This window comes from Crocodylus porosus, unplaced genomic scaffold, assembly GCF_001723895.1.
Source record: "Crocodylus porosus isolate Cpor-Errol unplaced genomic scaffold, CroPor_comp1, whole genome shotgun sequence".
In the NCBI taxonomy this organism is placed as follows: Eukaryota; Metazoa; Chordata; order Crocodylia; family Crocodylidae; genus Crocodylus; species Crocodylus porosus.
The window spans coordinates 3,663,536-3,677,378 of record NW_017728933.1 but is presented as its reverse complement, the minus strand read 5'-3'; the positions used below and the strand labels follow the sequence as shown (position 1 = coordinate 3,677,378).

At 55.7% G+C, this 13,843-nt stretch overlaps 1 protein-coding gene across 1 annotated transcript; it reads left to right on the top strand.

Annotated features, from left to right (window-relative positions):
• Positions 1 to 618: 618 nt before the first annotated feature.
• On the top strand, positions 619 to 13,638 carry MTHFD2 (methylenetetrahydrofolate dehydrogenase (NADP+ dependent) 2, methenyltetrahydrofolate cyclohydrolase). Its single transcript, XM_019545981.1, has 8 exons — positions 619 to 743; positions 3,807 to 3,991; positions 4,907 to 5,029; positions 5,624 to 5,776; positions 5,919 to 6,026; positions 6,803 to 6,895; positions 12,101 to 12,226; positions 12,964 to 13,638. The coding sequence occupies exons 1-8, from the start codon at positions 634 to 636 to the stop codon at positions 13,101 to 13,103; spliced, it is 1,038 nt and encodes a 345-aa protein (XP_019401526.1). The 5' UTR covers positions 619 to 633; the 3' UTR covers positions 13,104 to 13,638.
• The last annotated feature ends 205 nt before the right edge of the window (positions 13,639 to 13,843 follow it).

The window sequence follows — 13,843 nt, the reverse complement described above, 5'->3', positions numbered from 1 at the left end:
CGGAGCCGCCGCCGCTGCCACCGGCCTCCCCGAAGCACCTCGCGGGAGGGCGGGGCGCGGTCTCGCGAGATTTGGGAGCGCGAGACTTCCTTGGGCGGTGAGGGGGAGGGGAGGGCAGGGGGGCGGTGCCCTGCGCGGCACCAGAGTCGTTGCGGCCCCGCCCCTTCCGGCTTATGCAACCATCGGCCCCAGTTGCAGCTCCCTGGGGCCAATCCGCGCCGCCCTACCCATGTAGGGCCGAGCGGCCCCGCCCCTCAGACCAATCCACGGTCGGCGCGGCGGCCTGGTCCCGCCCTCCCCTGCCAGCGGCCAATTGCTCCCGCGGATCCCACGGCATCAATGGCGAGCCGCTCCACCGCACGCCTCTCCCGCCCCCTTGGTCGGATCCACCAACCTGCGACGCCCGTCTTCGCTTCTGCTCTCAGTCTCAGCCAATCGCGGGAGCGCTCTGCTCGGGGCGGCTTCGCTCCCTTGTGACGTCCCTCCCGGCGTGGGCCAATTGGAGCCTGGCCGGCGTCGCGCGTGTCGCCAGCCTCCAGCCAATGGCTTGGCTCTGGGCGCGGGAGGGCGGGGCCGGGATCCCTATATTAGGGCAGCGTCAGGGGTAGTGCGTTCCCCGCTGCCTCTGGCACCATGGCAACAGTGCTGGGCCCGCTCCTACTCCAGGCGCCGCTGGTGCTGCGCGCCCTAGCGCGGCTCGGCCGGGACCCGCGAGCCCGGCGTCTGCACCTCAGCGCGCCCAGGTAGGCGCCGGCCTCATGCCGTCATGGGGGCATCCCTATGATGCAGAATGACACAGCCTGGTGTCATGCGGGGCTGTGATGCCGCAGGGCAGCCCCCCGGGCGGGGACGGCGGGGTCTGAGCCCGCGGGGGGGTGGCGTAGGGATCGATGTTGCCTGACGTCACGAGGGTCCCCGGGCGCCTCTCGGGCAGAGGCGGCTGTCGCGCGTCCTGGGCCCCCCGGGGTGGGGGAGCTGTGGAGTGACGTCTCCTGATGTCATGGGGGTCCCGGGCGGGGCAGCCCCGCGGTCCTGCTGCGCTGCGCTGCCCTCGGGTGCCCCGGCGCGGCCCCCCGGTGCCGCGGGGCGGGAGAGCCCCTGGCGGCCGCCGCGGGCGCTGCAGGCTGATGAAATCCGACTCCCGCCTTGCACGAGGGGCCGCGATCCTGTGCGAGCGCCTCTCCCCCCAGGGCCAGCCCGGCTCCTGCCCAGGGGGTGACGGGGTTCCCCGCCAGAGGGGCTGGCAAGGGCTGTGGGCGTAAAGGGCCGTCCCCTCTCTTCCCTGGGGTCTGCTCTCCGCCCCGCGCGGAGACCCTCGCGGCCTTCCTGCTCCCCCCAGGTGGACTTGCTTCCTCTCGTCTCTTCCTGCTGCTTCCGCTCTCCTTCGCCAGCCCTTGCACTACTCGCCCCTCTCGGGCTGTTCCCGTCTCGGGAGCACGCGATGCTGAGGCAGGTGCATCCATCTGCAGGGGAGGGTGGCGGGTGCCATGGGACTGCGGTTTCCTGCCTGCCCTCCTCTGTGCCCCGGCTGTAGCTGGCAGCTGAGGACTCGGTGCAAACCAGGCTGTCCTGAGTGCTGGGGGACTGGGAGCTTGGCAGCACCTGGCACCACGCACCCTACATCTCTGCCCTCGTTCCCCTGCCTGCCCTACCTCTCTTGTTTGGCTCTGTGTCTAGTCCAGGGTTATGTAAGGAGGAGGTACTGCCAAGGTCCTGTCTTGGCGCCTGCCTGGACAGACAGTGGAGGCTGGGATGGACTCTTCCCTTGTAGCGTTCCAGTGCGAGGAGCTCCTGCCCCCAGGACGCCTTTGGGCACTTCAAGGCAGCCCGAGGCCGTACACCACGCTTGGCTCGGCTTGGTGGGTCCCTCTGACGGCGTGCCAGGACGTGCGCTGTGCCCTTAGGAAAGGAGGTTGCGATGACCACATGTTTCGGGGCTCCCTGCAGCACCTCTTGTTTGGGAATGCCTGCCTTGGACTGCTTGTCCATTTACCCAGAACATTTTTTGCCCAGACACCTCCTTGTGTTACTTGGGAGGTTTTGTGCTGGAGACATGAGGAGGAACCTTGTATAACCCCACCTGTCCTGGGCAAGAGCACATGACTGGCACTGTGTCCAGACGTTCCTGTCCTTATGCTGGCTCATGATGCAAGGAAATGGTCTGGAGACTTATGGCAGTGCTGGACTCCCATTCTGTTTCCTGACACCTGCAGAAGAAAGAAACAAGCTCAAATATTTGGGAGGTTGGGCCACAGAATGAGACTGCCTTAGTTTTCCTCCCACCGCAGGCTGTGCCAGCATGTGACAGGAGACTTTGGCTCCAGGGAAGCCAACTGCTGGGGTATGGGCAGACCCCTGACAGAGCTCCTCAGTCCTCTTAAGCTTCTGTGGAGTGAGGAAGGCTGCATTTGTTTTACCTGACCACAGCAGATGCCATTGGACTGTGGGCTCTGCCACTCATGTTGCCCCAAGGCAGCTGTTTGTGACCCAGTGGCCTTGCCTGTTTATAACTGTTAGGCACTTGGGATGCATTTCCTGCTGAGCTCCGTGAGCACTGCTTAAATGTGCTGGCCATGAGCTTTGTTGTGGCAGGGCTGTGTGTCTGGGACTGTTTCTCCCACCTCTGGAGACAGCCTTTTGCCCCACAGGCCTGGTCCAGTCATGGAACACAAATGACAAACAAAGTCCTCCATCCTGAACCTTGCATTCATGATGGTGTTGCCCATCAAGAAGTTATTGCTAACTAGCAAGCCTGGTATGACAGCTGCCTGTAGCAATGGGCTTTGTCTCTGTCAGCCTTCTTATGAGCTTAACCTTTTTTTGGCCAGGGAATTCACTTGCTGGAAAGGGTCTCTGTCTCTCTCTCTTACTGATGCTGCACTTTGACACATTGCTCGAGGTTGCCACCAGCAAAGCTGGAGCAGAGCCATTTGGTTAGCACGCTTTGGCAGCTGCCTGGCTGCTCCGGCCGGCTGTCTTTCTAGCACCTTTCCTTACTGTAATCCTATCCGGTCCTCTGGAAGTTGTCCTCTGTGGGCATGCACTTCTGGTCCCAATTTAGATCTTGCATGGGGGCAGGGAGCTACTTTTGCTGCAGCTCAAGTGTCACAGGCTATCCAGCTTGTACTCTAGCCACTTTTGAGATGCTACTTGCTAGACGTGGCAGCCTGACTCTCTTGGACTTCTGCCAGTGACCTGGGTACAGCATTTCCTTTGTTGTACCTGTATCCAGCATGGATGCAGCCTGAGACTATTCTTTGTTCTACTTTTTGCATCAGTTAAATGCACTCACCTGACCTTGGTTGCCCTAAGCCTCTATTTATAATGCTGTGGCTGGCACGCCCTGTTGCAGGGAGGTTCTGTCATGTGTGCTAAGCAAAAATGTTTGCCAGAGAGGCTTGACAGGCCTTTGTCTCCCAGAAAAACCTGCCAACGGATCCAGGTCTTCCCAGTTCATGCATTGTGAGCAATGTGCTGCACCATGGTCTCTTCTTACCAGGCTGCCTATACGCTCATGGCATTTGTTACAAATGAATGTCCTGTTTTGTGGCAGGCCTCACAAGTGGGTATGTCACTGGGCCCACCTGCTTCTCTTGGAGGCAGCCTGGCCTCTGCCTTGTATGCTGCTCTTGGCAAGACAGCTGCAGCACTAGTAATGGGCTCTTGTTAAAGTGGTCTTTGCCATGACCAGCCTTGCCTTCACTCCTGTGCCTCGAACGTTTCTGCAAGGCTGGGGGGAGGGAGGGGTGGCACGGGCTAGCGCAAGTTCCTGCTTTCCACACGTGAGGTAATGGTCTCTGTTGCAGAAATGACGCAGTTGTGATTTCGGGAAGGAAACTGGCACGGCAGATCAGGCAGGAAGCCCGACATGAGGTTGAACAGTGGGTGGCTGCCGGGAACAAGAGGCCCCATCTCAGTGTGGTTCTGGTTGGTGAGAACCCTGCCAGTCACTCCTACGTCCTCAACAAAACCAAGGCCGCTGCCGATGTCGGTACGTTCTTGCGCTCTTCCGGTGTTGGCCTCCCTACTTCTGGATCAGTTCTAGAGCTCTGTTGCTTTCAGCTTTGCTCTCCAGGGGGCTTGCATTGGTCCAGGGCAATATATGTCCATTTTTGCCCACTGCTGGGATTTAATCCTCCAGATGTGGGAGGTGGCACTCCACCTGAATCCAAGCCGTAGGTGATGGTGGCCCACTGTGCTCTGAGGCAATAGCTCTGCTGTTTCTTTCCATGCATCACAGGGAATTCTTAACACAAACTACCAGGGCCACTTGCTGCTTCCTGCAGCTGTGGCTTGGCTGAGGGTCTCGCCCCTCAGATGCAGGGGCTGGTTTAGTTTTGTCCTTCTCAGACTTTTACTGTGGTCTGTACTCTTGCAGGTACTTCTGCATTGTCCCCTGGCCAAAGCCGCCAACACCAGTCACTAAGCAGCCCTCTTTCCTGGTTGGGTGGGTGCTGGGAGGGGAAGCCACACTAATTGTCTGCTTGTTTGTGGCTTTTGTGTTTCCAGTGCCACTCGGAGATGGCCCGCATGACCATGGCTGCTTTGAGCGCTTATTCCATGCTGTCTCAGTGCTCTGTGTTTGGGGGCACTTGTCAGGCCCCAAGGTGTTCTTTGGCACTTACCTCAGTGGCAGCCATGCTTGCGTGTTTCTCCCGCCAGCTGGATTTAGGGTTAGGATTGGCTTTGGCTTCAGTGGGCACTGTTTCTGTGGAGGCCTGCCATCCATGTTGGGTCTCCTTCAAGGGATGGGGGAGGTTGACTTTGCAGCCTTTGGACTTCCACAGCAGTTGGTCCTCAGGAGGGGTTCTCTGTGCAGATGCCCAAAAATTGGGGAACGTTCACATCCAGCCAGGGTGTGGATGTGACCTGCCACCCTGATGCAGGGCTCTCCATTCCTCTGCAGGAATCAGCAGTGAAACCATCCTGCGGCCAGCCTCTGTCACGGAGGAAGAGCTACTTGACTTAATTGGGAAGCTGAATGATGACACCAATGTAGATGGCCTGCTGGTGCAGCTTCCCTTGCCTGGTGGGTTGGGGCTACGTGCTTAAGGGGTTCTCATTGGTCAGACCTTTCAGTGAAAGTCCTCTCCAAAAGGACAGGGTCACAGTGCAGTGAAGCATTGTCCTGAGGAGATGACCTTCTACCCTGATGCTGTTTGTGCACGGGTAGAGGCAACTATCTTGACCCACAGGTACCTCCCACCCTGGTGGAGAAAAGGCTACTGCTCTACCTGGGCTGTTTCTGGTGTTGGCATTTTATGGGCCTCTGTATCCATTGCTTATACCTTTCCCCATGTATTGTCCATCTCGGGAAGTCTGACACCTTCGCATGGTGCCAGCCTGTCTGTGTTTTCTCTTTGGCCTTAGAAATACCCTTTTTTTGGACAAGGGATAAACTTTTAACCCTCTGGACAGATAATTGACTATCTGTACTCGGAGGCAGAGTGGCATCCGTTCACACCCTTTCAAGTAGGGGAGGAAGCCACTTCATTTCTGTAACCTGCAACTTCCTCATCCTGATGATGGGTGCTGAGACCTAGCACGCATGTTGGGGATCAGCCTTTGGTTTCATTTTGCCTGGCTAAATGGCCTTGTGGGGTAACGCTATTTCTCTTTCCAGAGCATATTGATGAGCGCAAGATCTGCAATGCTGTGACACCGGACAAAGATGTGGATGGCTTCCACGTGATAAACGTGGGGCGTATGTGCCTGGACCAATATACTATGCTGCCAGCCACCCCATGGGGGGTGTGGGAAATCATCAAGAGAACTGGTAGGGGCCATAGAACCAGCCTCACTGTTCATCTCGGCACTTTCACCACAAAGGGCTCAGTTTTGCCTTCAATTGTGTGTGGCTTTTTTTTTTTCCTCCTCTCCCTCCTTTTTTTTTTTTTTCCCCCCACCCCATGCTTCAGGGATCCCGACCCTGGGGAAGAACGTTGTTGTGGCTGGCAGATCCAAGAATGTGGGCATGCCAATAGCCATGCTGCTGCACACAGATGGCCGACATGAGCGCCCCGGAGGTAACGACACAGGCTTGAAAGAGCAGTTGCCTGAGGTCTGTCATTTTGGCTGGGAGACTGCCCTTGCAGCTGAATTGTAACAGGGTCACAGAATTGTTGGAAAGCAGGGACTGTGGGCCACTGTCTCATCTAGCTCCCTGCACAGGGTGGGAGAGTCCCTGGCAGAACCACCCCACCCAAGTGTCTGTCCAGCTGGCTTGGGCAAACTTCCTGGGGGAGATAATTCAGGCCTTGCAGGCAGCCTGCACCACTCCATCCTCATAGTCGGAAGCTGCCTTCTAATGCTCATGATTGAGCATTTGGTGCTCATGGGCTGAGGCAGCACGCTGGAACATGGGCTGCCACTGCCTACGGCGGGGGTGGGCAATTATTTTTGACAGAAGGCTGCTTACTGAGTTTCGGCAAGCCATTGAGGGCCGCATGCCAGGCAGCCCAGGCCAGATCAATATTAATTTTCTAAATATTTTAGGGGCCCTCTTTTTTTTTAGGGGCATCCAGCCCCTGGGCTGCATTTTGCACACCCCTGGTTTATGGCATAAGGAACCAGGACCTACATGAGGTGGGGGGGGCCTATGACATGGGGCGCAAATCTGTTACCCATGCAACACAACTAAGTGCGTCAGGACAGGGCTGTGTTCTTGCTATTGGCAGTCAGTACCCTGCCTGTACCCAGCTTATTTTGAGTCCACTTCTCATCTCTGCCTGGGTGGAGCTGATAGATGCATGTGGGGTGGGCTACTGATGTGCATGGAGGCTCACTGGGCCTTATTTTGCAGGGGACGCGACAGTCACAATATCGCACCGCTACACGCCTAAGGAGCAACTCAAGCAGCACACAATTCTGGCTGACATAGTGGTGGCAGCTGCAGGTAAGCTGGCTGGAACAGACTTGGTTCAAAACTCCAGATGCTGAGGAGGAACAGAGTGGGGTGCTCTTGAGGCTTGGTGTAACACTTGTGCTTCATGTAAGAAGAGCTGTTGGGAAGTTCTCTGGAAATGAGGCCCTCCCTGATCCCAGCCTGTCGGGATCCTTAGGCCATGCATGCCCACAAGCCCCTAGTGTCTGCAAGAAGGAGTTGCATGTCCTTGGACCCCTGTTGCTCTCCCCTGTAACACAGCTCTTGCAGTTGGCATGAGTGAGTTCTGAGACAAGTGTGGAAGCAGCCTCTACCTAAAGTGCTGCATCTGGGCAAAAAGAACCACCAACACACTTGCAGGCTGGGGGATGACTTTCTCAGCCGCAGAGCAGCAGAAAGGAATCTTGGAGTCATAGTGGACTCCAAGATGAATGTGAGTCATCAGTGTGACAAAGTGATCAATAAGGATAATCGCACTATATCGTGCATTAGCAGATGCATGATTTTAACAGGTCCAGGGAGGTGATGCTTCTCTATGTGGCACTGGTCAGGCTGCAGCTAGAGTAGTGTGTCCTGTTCTGGGCGCTGCACTTCAAAAGGGATGCTGAGAATCTTGAGAGGGTTCAGAGGACGGCCTCTTGTGTAGTTGGAGGCCTGCAGGCAAAGTCCTACAAAGAGACCGAGGGACCTAAATCTTTTTAGCCTTTGAAAGAGAAGTCTGAGAGGTGATCTTGTGACTGCCTGTAAATTCATTGGGGGAAGGCAGCAGGGAATAAGAGATGCTGTAGGAGGTGCCCCAGTAAATACAGCAACTAGGAACAATGGCCACAAATTGACAGAGTGGACTTAGGTGGGGCATTAGAAAAAGTGTTTTCACAGTAAAGGTTGCCAGAATCTGGAATGGGCTCCAAGGGAGGTGGTGCTGTCCTCTGCCTTGGGGGGTCTTCAAGAGGAGACTGGACAAGCACCTACCTGGGGTCATCTGACCCCATCACTCCTTGCCTGGAGAAGGAGGTTGGACATGATGACCTACTTAGGTCCCTTCCAATCCTAACATCTATGAATAAATGACTTGTCTGTTCCCTGATGCACCAAGTCCTGTCTCAAAAGGAGGCCCTAATGGGACACTCCTATTACAGAGATGCCACTGAACAAATAGCAAGAATGGAGGTCAGCTGACCTGAAGCAAGTGGGTTCTTGCTCATGGCACCTTGGCCTGGCTCCCTGAGATCACCAGGATCCTCTTAACTAGAACATGTGGCTGCTTGTGTTGCCATGTTAGGGTCCTGCACTGCATTGCTTGGTGGCTTCTAGTTGGATGGTAGCCCTTTGTTTTGGCTTGTGCTCTGTTCCTCTTGTCCTGTTGGGTTGTCTTTGTGGGAATGGCTCGGGGGAGGAGGAGCTTGGATGATGCTTCATGGGTCTATGGAGATGCAAGTGTTAGTTCATCCTGGAGGCTGTCAGCAGACCCTTAGCTACAATGTCGGGGAACTTTAGGACTGGCAGGAAGGAGGAGAGGGTGGGGTGAGTGGAGACTTTGCAATAGACAGAGTAGGATGCCCCAGAAGGGGGGAAAGAGGGAGGTGCTGGTGCTGGGGGTAGAGCCATGTGGTGTGCGGTAGATGTAGGGTGGTGGTACTTACTAGAGAGGCCTCATTGCACCCTTGGCCCTTTGCCCTGCAGACCTGGATCCAATATGCAATCGGTGGCAGCAGTACTGAGGCTACACTGTGATCCACAGGGTGAGTCTTCCCAGGGAGACCCTCCCACCTTGGCGATCAGGAAATGGTTTGTGGCAGAATGCCATCTGTCTCTCCCCAAACTCTGCTATGTGGATGCCTGATTTTGACAAATTTGGTTACCATGGTCACTGCAGAGGGGAGACCTCTCTGGCCCCATTGGCTTTGGGTAACCTTGAGTTGTAACCTGAGCTGGATACATTCCTGAGGGAGGGGGGAAACCTACTCCCTCTGCCTATGTGACTGGCATCACATACCTGGGTGGGGGCTTAAATTCCCTATTCTAAGCAATGGGAAGGGGCTAGAGACCCAGCCAGTTTACCCACCAGCAATCAGTGATGCATTTCAAATTGGTTGGCTGGCAGCCAACGATTGCTGGCCTTCATTGGATCAAGTAAATGAGGTCATAAGGGTTATAAGTTAAGGACTGCCCAGGAGATGGGCAGCAGCAGCAGCAGCAGCAGCCATGATGAGAATTCGGAGAGAAGCTGGACCGTCTGAAACTTGCTCTCCATCTTGAAACTCATAGTCAATGAACTGCTTGCCTCCAGAGGAAATCTCTACCTGCCTCTGGATGATGCTTGTGAATAAGCTACTTGAGATCTAACTAGATATAGCTTGCAGTAATACAGAGATGTGTAATCAAAAGCTACCACGCCGCTGTTTGCTTTAAGGTATTTCTCTGATACTACTCTACCCTGTATCCTATTCCTAACATACTCCTTGTGCCATAGGCTGCCAACCCCTGGGTTGTGTGCTAAAGGTGGCACGCAGCATGGTTTTGGTTGGCACGCAAACTGCTTCCCGCCCCAAGGGGTGGGAAGAGCCATGCCCAGGTTGAGCAGCATGTGGCTACCTGGAAAAGCCCCTAGCTACAGACCCAGCCCAGCACCGCTACTGGCCCCGGCCCAATGCCGCCCTGATGGCCCCGGCCCCAGCCCCAACCCTGTGGGCTGGGGCCATGGACCTGCACAGGCTCTGGCACTGATGACTGTCCCATCCCTGGCCCTGTGCTGCTGGCGGGCCTGGCCCCAGCCCTCACCACCACCGCCTGGGGCTGGGGCTGTTGGCAGTGTGGGGCCCCAGGCCTACCCCAGCACTGCTGGCTGCCCTGGCAGTCGGCTGGGGCCAGGCCAGGCCCAGGCCCCAGCTGTGGCAGTGGTGCCAGCTGCTGGCAGGCCTTACCTCTACCCTTGCTGCTGCTGGCCCCAGCAGTACCATTGCCAGGCCAGGGCCGAGTGGGGCCATGGATGTGGATCTGCATGGGACCTGGCCCCATCCCAGCACTGCTGATGGCCTTGGCCATGTGCCGCCAGTGGGCCCTGGCCCTGCACAGGCCCAGCCCCAGCTGGCACCACCACCACTGCAGGCCCCAGCCCTGTGTGGCCCTGGGCTCAGCTCCACCCCAGTGCTGCCACTGGCTCCATCCTAGTGCTTCCAACAGCCCCAGCCTCTTGTTGCTGCTGGGCCCCGGCCCCAGTGGGTGCAGTGCTGACACCTGCTGTCTTCCCAGGGCCAGGAGACTGCTGGGGCTGGGGTGGGGAGGCAGCAGCTGTTTGCAGCCTCTTGGCTGCAGTTGGCCCAGGTTTGAGGTAGCTGCTGATAACCAGGGAGGCCAGGCTGCTTCCAGCAGCCATCTGGGAGGATTGAAGCCCTGCTGCAAGCAGCCCAGGCTCCATGGATATTGGCACCTAGCTAGAACCTGGGTCGGCTGCAGCCGGGAGGCTACAAACAGCTGCTGCCTTCTAGCCCTGGCCCCAGCTGCTTCCCAGCCCTAGATCCCACTCCAGGCAGGCAGCAGATACTGGCTATACTCCCTGCTGTGCTGTCCTCACCACTTCTGCAGAGCAGCATGTGAAACCCTGCATGGTAGGGCACAGCAGGGGTGCAGAAAGATGCCTGCTGCTCTGAGCTCCCCGCTGTCCTGGCTACACTTACCCTGCAGGTGGGGCAGTAGCAAGGGGCTCAATCCTGCATGCTGTTCCTGTGCACACAAGGGAAGTGCAGCCTGGGCAGTGGAGCTTGCAGCAGCAGGCAAGCTTCCCTGTGCAGCCTCTCTGTGTGCTGCCACTCTAGGTCACATGCTTTGCCCAGGGGAGGGCAGCAGGACCCGGAGCACAGCATGTGCGAGGGCAGCACAGCAGAGAGCATTGCTGATATCTGCTGCCTCCCCAGAGCCAAGGGCTGGGTCTATGGCTGGGAGGCAGCAGCTGGTCTAGGTTCTGGACTATTGTTAAACCCAGTCAGTTGTGTGACAATGCCGCCAGTCCTTGGGGCTGCCTGCGATGGGAGGCGGGCACTAGTCTAGGTTCTGGATAGCTGCTGATAGCCACGGAGCCTGGGCTGGGGTGCAGGGGCTTTGTCTGGGAGGCAAGGGGCACAAGCAGGGCACCCTGCCTTGTACCCCCTGCCCTTGTTTTGTTTTTCTGGCATGCCAGAGTGCTGGCACTTTCCATGGTGGGTATTGTAGGCTTTTTTTGGCACTCCAGACAAAAAACATTGCCTACCCCTGTTGTAACCAGTGAAGTGCTCCTTTGTACCTAGCGTGGGATACTTATTGCATGGGAGAAGGCCTAGATCATGCCTTGGGGTCCCCTTGGTTTGCCTGACTAAGGGAGACCACTATTTGTGCTTCGGACTGAGGGAAGCTCCCCAAGTTCTTACAGTGGGTGAAGTATCTTCAAGGACTACTAGTCCTGTGTTTTTCCAGGGGGCACAGGGCCAAGATCAATCTAGACCCTGGGTGGTGGTGTCATTACCCCTAGGCTTGCAGGTGTGCTTCAGGAAGGGGGGTGGCCAGATGTGAGGTGCCCCCAGGGAGATGCTTTGAGCCTGGAATGTGATTGGGTGCAGGGAGGCGGGTGGCTCAATGCAGAAGCACCCCCTACTGGCCTTCCACATGATCTACTAAGGCTAGGGTCTAGTGGACCTGATAAGGTGGGGCCCTGTCTCCTAGCACTTGCTTGGGGTATGAGCATTAGGCAGTGACAGGCCCCATATGCTTATGCCATGCTACTCTTCATCTCTGAGGTTGTCACTGGGAGGTGCCTTAGTGTTGCATGATTTTTTTTTCTTTTGCCAGGTGGCTTCCCCTGCCACTGCAGCACGGAGCCCTCCTTTGGGAGGACTGGTGAGGGGAACTTGCCCTCTCTTTTTTGGAACACACTTAGAATTGCTACCTCCCCCAACAGAGCACATGCACACTTTTCATAAGGGCTTACCCATACTGCTTTACAGTTGTCCCCTTCTTCCTACAGATAAACATGGTAGCCATTGCAGACTGGTTTCCTTCTGGACACAAGACTTAGAGTTGTACTGAACAGAGGGTTGGGTGGCCCTAGGAGGATTTTTACCTGGGAGTTCTTACCCTTCATGTTGGTGGGCAGCACTGCAGGGATATGTGATATTAAGCAGAAAGGAGGCCTTGCTCTGACCCCCCCCCCATTAAAATTAGCGCCTCCTGTGTCTTGCCTTTCAGGGATTCCTAACTTGATCACTGCCGACATGATTAAAGAGGGAGCTGCCGTCATCGATGTTGGGATCAACAGAGTGCAGGATCCTGTTACGGCCAAACCCAAACTGGTGGGAGATGTGGATTTTGAAGGTATGCAGCTACTTTTCTGCATCTGCAGCCTTGCCAATATTGCATGTCTGGGGTGCTCTGACACTGGAGAGAGAAACCCCAGTTGTGTGGCAGCTGATACAGGTGCTGACACTGAGAAGTTCTCCCCCCTGTGCTGGCATTTGAGAGCATTCCCTATTTGGCGACTCCTGCAGGGACTGGATTCCAGTCAGACAGCACATGCTAGGCAGCAAGTAGCTCTAGAATAGCTGCCATGTCCAGAGAGGGGACTCTGCTCCTTTTACAGCAACTGCATGCCCACTTCTGACTGGTCCCTCTAATGTGCACAGCCTGGACCCTGCTTCACTCCACATCTGGGAGTTTACTCTCCTTGCATTTGGGGCGCCCCATGCAGTTGCTTGACTACACAATGCTTAGTTACATGGCCCCAGAGTCTGCCCTGACAGCATGAGATGGTGGGGATTAAACTCTGTCCTCCTAGCTGCTTCTGAGGCCAGGCCTAGTGCTTCCAGATGGTTGTGGCTGGTGTTGAGTTACTCCCTAGTGACATGCAAACCTAATTATGGCAGAGGCCTGTTACAAGCTAATTCAGTTGGCTTAAATGCCACTCAAGGCTGCTGTGAAAGGCCTCCTTTGGGGTGGCTATATTTGATTTGTCCTATTAATAGGTTACCAGTAGTCCTCCACAGGTGTTGACAAGATCTTAGCAAACCTGGGGGATGTGCCAGTCTTAGATTCCACCCTTTCCTTTCTTGCAGGTGTGAGGAAGAAAGCCAGCTACATTACTCCAGTGCCTGGTGGCGTGGGACCCATGACTGTTGCCATGCTGATGAAGAACACCATCATTGCTGCAAAGAAACTGTTGAAGCCCAAAGAGCTGGAGGCATTAACAGTGTGACAGTGGGCTCCTCTGCTGACAGCTACATTCCAAATTGACTCCCCAAAACAGGCCGATCAACATGCAATATTTTTATTTATGGTACAGCAGTGACCTTACACCTGGGAGGTCTCTAGCTATTGATTTGTGGGCAGAGCATTAGCAGGCAGGGACTTTCAGGGTATTGATGCATGTGCTGCTCCAGTGGTGCATAACAATTCCTAGCACAGCTGCATTTTTTTTTTTTAAACTGCATCTACTGCAAACTTGGCCTCTGGTGCAAAGCTCAAATGACTTGGCTGCCAGGATGGGCCAGCTGCTAGCCAACTACATGGTGCAGACCATAGGTGAAGTGGGTGCCTCTGAAATCCTGTGGTGGGATGAGCGCAGTTCCACAGAGCAGCCAAGATGCTAAGAAGGGCTCCTAAGTGCTTGCTGGTGCTACTACTAGCCTGTTACAGAGCAGCAGGTTCAGCCTCCTCTTGGACAGTATCAGCCCATATTGAGCTCAAGACCTTTTTTTCCACAGATGTTATTTCAAAGGATTACTTGCTTGCAAAACCTCTGTTTTCTAATCAGCTGGCATGGCTTGTCACCCTGGTCTCTCCTAGTTGGCAGGCAGGTGAGGAGACAGTGCTGTGCTGGTGCTTTTCCATTTTTGTTTACCTGTTGCAAAGCATAAAGGTGCTCACAGTGGCCTTGGCTGTGCCAGGTTTTCCAGGATTACAGTACAAGGCACAGACATGGGTAGTGTTTACTCA